The sequence below is a fragment of the Armigeres subalbatus genome, chromosome 3 (assembly GCF_024139115.2).
Source record: "Armigeres subalbatus isolate Guangzhou_Male chromosome 3, GZ_Asu_2, whole genome shotgun sequence".
In the NCBI taxonomy this organism is placed as follows: domain Eukaryota; kingdom Metazoa; phylum Arthropoda; class Insecta; order Diptera; family Culicidae; genus Armigeres; species Armigeres subalbatus.
The window spans coordinates 169,663,811-169,671,981 of NC_085141.1; the positions used below are offsets into that span (position 1 = coordinate 169,663,811).

At 46.1% G+C, this 8,171-nt stretch overlaps 1 protein-coding gene across 1 annotated transcript; it reads right to left on the bottom strand.

Annotated features, from left to right (window-relative positions):
- Window positions 1-6,617: 6,617 nt before the first annotated feature.
- LOC134222130 (putative uncharacterized protein DDB_G0271606) lies at window positions 6,618-7,957 on the bottom strand. Its single transcript, XM_062701273.1, has 2 exons — window positions 7,107-7,957; window positions 6,618-6,885 (listed from the first exon to the last, which is right to left on the bottom strand). The coding sequence occupies exons 1-2, from the start codon at window positions 7,955-7,957 to the stop codon at window positions 6,618-6,620; spliced, it is 1,119 nt and encodes a 372-aa protein (XP_062557257.1).
- Window positions 7,958-8,171: the final 214 nt, after the last annotated feature.

Consider the following 8,171-nt stretch of genomic DNA (forward strand, 5'->3'; position numbering starts at 1 on the left):
CCACTGAAGCCTCATGCGCGAGCTGACTCGCTTGCGATTCTGCATGGAGAGCATCACGCATGAGTTTTTCACGCAGAATCGCATCTTTTCGCTCATTCGTCGAAAAATGATTTCGCTCTAAAAAGTGTCAAAACTCAATCGAAGCGTTTACGTATGGATTTATTATTATTTTAAGCAGGGAATCAATTTTTTTGGAATGCACATGCGAAACAAGCGACAAAAGAGAGTCAACGACAAGGCTTTGTTTTTGTCAGAGATAATAATGACAAAGATCCGAAAATTTTTGTCAGCAACAAAAAAGAAGACAATCTTGTTGCTAACTTTTCATCCCGTTATTTTGCATTATTTCTAAGGCAAATTTCGGTTTTATGCTACCACAGTTTCTGGTTTTGTGGAAATATTTAAGAATCGAACAATGATTACAAAATTGGCATCGTATTTTGGGAAATATAAGAGCATGCAAGGCAAATGATTCTTGTCATATTGTGTTCGGATTCTGATAAAGGTTTGTCGCTAGGTGCGTTTGTCAGTAACAAACTCTGTTGATGACAAAGAGTATATTGTTAGGCATTGCTTGAATATTGATTCCCTGATTTTAAGCAAAGAAAGTTATTCCGATGAATTTAACGAAGAAGAACACGCAAAAATCACGCAATGATGCAAATCGCGAGTCGAATCATGGACGATTCTGTAGGCCATGAGTCGGGTAAGGTTTGCCTCGCACTTAATGTGAATCGTGGATGAGATTTGAGAATTTGAGTTTTTACCAACACTGCGTGCTGCCAGGGAAGATTTCTATGGAATCAGTTCGTTTTTTCTACGTTTTTTGGAAGTGACACGTGTAAAATAACATTAATCATCTTAGCTAAATCACTCCCAACAATTCAATAATCATCATCTAGTAATGTAAACGGAGCGGTTGGTATGAGATGTCCCCGTTCTATGGCTTAATTGTGAAATCAAGTTAAGAATTGTCGCTTAACTTTTCAAAAGGACCTAAGCAACATTTTTTCATGAATTAATTTGAATGAATTCAGCAGTACTCAAATTAATTCATGAAAAAAATGTTTGCACGAACCTTATCTACATATACGGAAGCGGACGTCACAATGACGAGTTGACAAACATGCGGAAAGATGGTAGTGAAACTGAATATTTATAGTCTATTTCATAGCTTTTTTTAATTTAATTTTTGACAAACAAGTTAATTTTCAGGGTTAGTTAAGGTGCGGCCAATCGGATCGTTGGGCTCCAGTGTTGGCATGCGGAATTTACACAATCCTTGTCTGCATGCTACCTGCTTCCGGCTCCACCGTTGTAGCGTTCGGCTCTATTAGCCCGGTTGCGTGGCGATGTGGTGCGCGGAAACATGCGAGGCTTGTATGCATGGTGACTTTGGTTCCGCCGGCCTGCTAAGGCGGGGTAGCGAGGATTTTCCAGGCTGGATTGCCCGTCGGATGGCGATGGATTGACCCGTAGTGGCTTGAGTTCTTTTGTGGTGATAATTCCGTCTGGAGGAGGCCTGCGGAGGCCGCTGGAGTTAATTACGGTTAACCAATACGACTACTAAAGCGTACAGGTCCTCACGTGTAATGGCTGCTCACCAATACCGTGAAAGGCTAGAATTGCACCCAATGACTGCTTACCACTGGCCTGAGAAGGATCGACCAATTGGTTCAAACCGTATCCAGAACACGTTTTGAATTCACATGGATAACACTAAACCGTAGCGTTCCGAACCTTCTTCCACACACGGTATTCTGATTTCTTTTCGATTTAGCGATTGTCATTTCCATGAATTCAAGGGGTTGTCGCGAGGGATTCGCCTGTTTTACTCTGAGCCACTGAGTAGAATAAGAATACTAACTTCAGTGCTTTTCTAACAACTCTGGTAAGCAACAGCCAATTGCATCGAATGCAACTCTTCGAAGCCCAGTCATTGAGCCATGATTGCCTACGATCGCATATCAGTCCCATATGGAAAAACTTCGGCACGGCAAATGCTGGGTAAAGCGTACCATTGGTACTTCGCGTACCTGAAGGAATAAAATAGACCCCATCTCGCGATCATTAGACTCTTACCCAGCAACTCCTATCCTTACCTCCCTGTGGTGCTGGCCGGGATACGAGCAACCTTAGGGAAGATCGGGTAACCAACCCCGGTGGGAACTATGGTCGTATGCTGACAGGGAAGGGGGGTTTGCTCCTCTCCAGAGGTGCAAATCTTATTGAGCGTCTGTTCTCCATGTCAGGATCGGCTCACAACAGCGTCTGTTCACCATGTTAGGGGCGGCTGATCATCGTCCGAGTGCCAGCGAGGGACTCTAAGTGGAACTGTGCTCCATGGTCCACCGGGAATAAGGAAGAATGGTCCTCCGTAAATTTAGGGGGTTTGGTGACAGGCCCTGCAAGCCAGCCTTTAAAAAAACATACGCAACGGACAATCAACAAGATAGTACGGATCGGAACCATCGGAGAAGATCACTGCGACGAAAAGGGACTAGCGATTGAAAACTCGGTTCGTGGAACTGCAAATCTGTCAACTTCATCGGGAGCACACGCATACTCGATGTGCTCAAGGACCGTGGATTCGGCATCGTAGCGCTGCAAGAGGTTTGTTGGAAAGGATAAATGGTGCAAACATTTAGAGGTAATTATACCATCTACCAGAGCTGCAGCAACACACAAGAGCTGGGAACATCGGGTGGTAGCCGATCAATGAGAGAATGTGTAGATTGAGGATCAAAGGCCGGTTCTTCAACTTCAGCATAATGAACGTCCATAGCCTACACTTCGGAAGCACTGGTTATGATAAGGACGCATTCTACGTGCATCTGGAACGTTAGTACGACAGCTGTCCAAGCCACGACGTCAAAATCATCATAGGAGATATGAACGCTCAAGTTGGCCAAGAGGAGGAATTTAGACCGACTATTGGAAAGTTCACCGCTCACTGGCTGACGAATGAAAACAACCTACGACTAATTGATTTCCCGGCCTCCAAGAATATGGCCATTCGCATCACCTACTTCCAACACAGCCTTCCGTATCGAAACACCTGGAGATCACCACTGCAGACAGAATCACAAATCGACCACGTTCTGATTGACGGAGGGCACTTCTTCGACATTATCAACGTCAGGACATATCTTGACGCTATCACCGACTCTGACCACTTTCTGGTGATGGTTAAACTGCGCCCAAAACTATCCGTCATCAACATTGTTCGGTACCGATGACCGCCGCGGTACGACCTAGAGCGACTGAAGCAATTTGATGTCGCCACTGCATACGTGCAGACAGATTCTGGAAGAGAAGGGCGCCGCTCCGGCGGTCGCGCTGCAACAAGGTACCCGGCAGAACGTGGAACGTTATAAATAGGCGGAAGCGGAGACAGCAGATCCGCCTTTTTCAGGAGAAGAAACGCCGCCTAGAAGAAACGGAGTGCGAGGAGATGGAACAGCTGTGCCGTTCTCAAGAAACACGCAAGTTCTATCAGAAGCTCAACGCAGGCTTCGTGCCGCGAGCCGAAATGTGCCGGGATAAGGATGGGAGCATCTTGACGGACGAACGTGTGGTGATCGAAAGCTGTAAGCAGCTCTACGAGGAACATTTGAATGCCGCTGAGAGTACAGGCAGTGAAAGACAAGGCAGTGGGAAGATGACTACGTCAGTTCAACGGACGACGGAAGCTAACCAGCCCCCACATTGAGGGAAGTTAAGGATGCCATCCAACAGCTACAGACCAATAAAGCTGCTGGTACAGACCAATAAAGCTGGTAAGGACAGTATCGGAGCTGAGCTCATCAAGATGAGCCCGGAGAAGTTAGCCACTTGCCTGCACAAACTGATAGTCAGAATCTAGGAAACTGAAAAGCTACCGGAGGAGTGGAAGGAAGGGGATCTATGCCCCATCTACAAGAAAGGCGACAAGCTGGAGTGTGAGAACTTTCGAGCGATCACCATCCTTAATGCCGCCTACAAAGTGATGTCCCAGATCATCTTCCGACGTCTGTCACCATTAGTGAATGAGTTCGTGGGAAGTTATCAAGCCGGCTTCGTTGACGACCGCTCGACAACGGACCAGATCTTTACTGTACGGTAAATCCTTTAAAAATGCCGTGAATACCAGGTCCCAACGCACCATCTGTTCATTGATTTCAAGGCGGTATACGGCAGTATAGACCGCGTAGAGCAGTGATCCTCAAAGTGCGGCCCTCGAAGCCTTTTCCTGCGACCCGCTAAGGATTTCAGAATCTACACTACATGTGGCTCGTTTATACCCTTCAAATAACACGAAACGCATTATCACATCATTACGATGTTTAGGCACCATCATGATTAATTAAAAAATAAATTTAGAGAAATCGATCAATATAGTTACGTCCCTATGATCCTAAGCGAGAGAATTCATCACTTCATCAATGTTACGTAGGCAAACTTCGTTGGTATTGCTCCGAGCTATGATTATAGCAACTTCGTCCATTTTTTTGCAGTGTTCCCAAACTGGCAACAAACAGAAGACAGTACTTCCGCAAATTTGAACAGATCCTTTATTGTTTTCAAGGATACGTTAAATGTTCCCTGTAGGGTTAAAAGTATTCATTTCAATACAATTACAAGCTCCCTGTCTTTAATAATAATTCTTTTACAACGTCTTTAAATGCTACTCACGTTGAGTGTCTTTTACAATGTCCCGTTAGTACTGAGCGTACAGTGACGCTGACTAATAGGGGGGGCATAGTATATAATGTACACGGAAAGTCCAATTGGATTTATATTTTTGTCATACATACATTTCTGCTAATCGATGACAAAGGCGCGTATGCAAATGGCGTAACACTCCCACCCCGTGCACATGATCTGGGTTCATGAGCACTTCCTGTTGCGCCGATGTCCAGTAGCTCTTCAACAATGAGTTCTTCAGCAAATTCGAACCCACAATAAACCGCCATATTTTCCAGAAGATGTTGGCGAAATTTTGAAGAAACTTCCGGTTGTTCATTAGGGTAGCGGTGGTATCGCCGTAGAATGCTAAGAATTGTGTTCCGCCAAAGGATCCTAGCAAGCAATGGCTGGGCATCAGGTCTTCCTTTTCGGTTTCTTCAATTGGAGCGTAGGTGAGGGGGCTGAGCTCTATTATATTTTCCATCTCCAACAAACTGTTCCACAGAACTTCATTGGTGGTTTTTCTTGTAGGCTGCTTGTTGATGTCGGCCAAAGACGTAATCATTCGATGGCTTCGAAGATTCGTATCGTTTTGAGTTATGTGAATGGTATTTGTTTGCATATATTCCATGGATTGTTCATTATACGAAACGTCTTTCTTCGCGATATTTTCCTCTGTCATAGAATATGGACCGTAGATCGACCAACCCAGTCGAGTGAGTACCGCGATCGGCTGATTTTCTTTCCCCTCTCTAGAATCAAGTGGATACTCTAATCGAGAGCTATCAACACCCAAGAGTAATCGAGGTTTCACTGCAGCGTAGGACTCTATTGGTAGATCCGACAAGTGTTGGTAACGCTTTGCAAGATCGTTTGCCGGCATAGTTTGCGCAGGAAGGTTCAGGCTGTGCACTGTGTGGACTTTGGGAATACGGAAGCTACGCTCTGGGTTTTGAGCACTAGTTATCTCAGCTGAAAATACTACAGAATTTTCCTCGTATCGCCCTTGTTCGCCAGTCCATGAGATATGTAGCGGAGACTCCTCACCATCAAGTTCAGCTCCTCCCATAAACTATGCTCCATCAGCGTTGAGGTTGATCCTGCATCAAGAAAGACGAACGTTGATATCGATTTCCATTTTCCTTGCACTGTGACCCGAACATACTTGAGAAGTACTTTTCCCAAACCGTGATGAGCATCAACGGATGCGAACTCAGATGGAAAGCTTGAAATTGATTTCTTGAGTCTGCTATCATCATGAAGCAGACGATGATGTAGAAAACTACATCCGTTCTGATTGCACGGAATGTTCCATTCACAAGTTTTAAAGTGCTTGGTTAAACACTTGCGACAGATCTTTTTATCATTCACCATGGCCCATCTTGCATTCAGTGACATGTTGTAGAAACTGGTGCACTTGTCGAGAGAAATACACTCCTTTCCACAAGCTAGGCAACTTGTGCGGTCCACCTGTTCTGGCGCGTACGTGGAATGTACATGCATGTATGCTTCATCCTTCCGAATCTTTCTTTCCGATTTGAGGTCAGATCGCTGTGGTTTGACCCATACAGCCGGCCGAATTACTTGACACAAAGCCTCCGTCATCTCTCCAAGCCAATTGCTGAAGTCCAGTAGCGTGACAGCTCTTATCTCCTTCCGATGAAAGGCCCACTGCATTTTTAATGCCGACGGTAATCTATCGACAAGCTCCTGTAGCAGGGCAACGTTGTACAGACGCTCATCCAGTTGGCACACTTGCATGGTCGCACATAGATTTTGTACCGCAATACCAAAGTCGATAATGGTCTCCAGCTTCTCGGCTTTCGGTGGTGACATCCTACGAATCCTCTACGATGGCCTCCGGATTACCAAAGCGGGTTTTCAAACGGTGCATAATGACCGTAACGTTGTCGGGATGCAGCAGCAGACTTTAAACGGTGTTGAGCGCACTAATCCTGCAAGCTCCGTTCCAGGCGATCGAGTAGCTCGTCATTTCGAAATGCGCACATTTTTGTAGTGCGCTCGTACGCCGCAATGAATCGCGGCCAATCTTCTGGGTCGCCGCCAAACTTTGGTAGATCTTTCACCGTTTGTCTCGCCGCTAGATGGCCACTATTCGACGGTACTGGATCGTTGCACCTCGGTTGCTGATTCTGCTGCTGAGCGGAAATAAGATTCTGCCGCGGAGTTGATGTGAGCAGTGTCGGTTGCCCAATACTTTATGCAGAAAGGATCATATTCGGGACGAAGAAGCGCGAATGATTTAAAGATGGGTAAGCTGTCGACATTACTGGTTGATGAGTCGATACGGTATATGAAACCACCGGCTGTACTCCGGGCACAGCTGAAGGGTATCCACCTAACGCTTGTTGATAGCTCGTTGTGACTCTCGGAATTGTTCCGCCGTATTGTGGATATTCTACGTGTGTACTAGGTACGTAGCTCGCAGCAAGTTGCTGTGGGACGACGAAAGGCTGAAGCGGCTCGATGACACAATAGCTTTCCTTAAAAGCTCGTCGTACACCGGTAACGGAATATCATCCGAAGAATATCTCGCTTCCCGTCCTATGTTCTTCGTTTTATCCAACCACTCGTTGATCTTTGCTATACTTGTGATCGACTCTTCTTCAGAATCGCTAATCTCCAACATCTCACGGTCCAACGCCAACCGCTCTTCCAGCTGCTTTCTCTCTAATTCTTGTCTGGCTTCCAGGGCTTTCGCTTGCAAATCTCGAAGTTTCAATGACCGGATTGATGCCTTCGAAGAAGCTTTGACTAACTTGTCTAATGGTCTCGCGTTGTTGGCGGTCGAACTTGCCAATAGGTCAACATTCCGTCGTTCATTCGTTACAAATCCTTCGGGAACCGTTTTATCCACAACCTGGATATGACGCTGTTCCTGGTGCTTCGACACGGCACCCAGATATCTTGGAGGTGCTTCAAGCTCCATTGTAGCTACTCCCTCGCGCTCGCTCGGTTGCTGCAACTGCAACTGTCCTATCTGCAATTGATCGAACTGCTCCTGCTTTCTCTGCTGCCACTCAGGTTGTTCCTGTTGCTGCTCTAGCTTCTGCCGTTCTTCTAGTTGTCTCAGGTGCTCCTGCTGCTCTCGTTGCCACTTCCTCTGCTGCTGATCAAGATGCTCCAACTGCTCGCTCAACGCATACCTCTGTTTCTCCAAGACTGTTCTCACGCACCCGTTACAGCTCCAATCACGATTACCAACACTGTCGTCCACACTTCCGCAGTCATAATGATACCACACATCACACTCGTCACATTGCACCATTCGGCTATTATCTATGCGACGACATGTGCCACAACTTGCCCCCTCACCACCACGAGAATCATTCTTCTTTCGGGACGCAGCGAGCGAGGTGGGCAGACCAGGTGGATGAAGCACGAGGATGGAAAGATGCGGCCTCGAACCGTGAATTGTGGCGTCAAATTGTTGATTCAGTTCTTAGTTTCAGAATTTATCTGAACTAACCATTCTTATTAAA

Bases quoted from the DNA above. Each gene is read 5' to 3' on its own strand.
- LOC134222130 (XM_062701273.1), bottom strand. From the start codon at position 7,957: ATGGTGCAATGTGACGAGTGTGATGTGTGGTATCATTATGACTGCGGA. The intron at 6,886-7,106 runs GTACCTAGTACA...TTCTGCATAAAG, and splicing joins AGCAACTTGCTGCGAGCTAC to TATTGGGCAACCGACACTGC.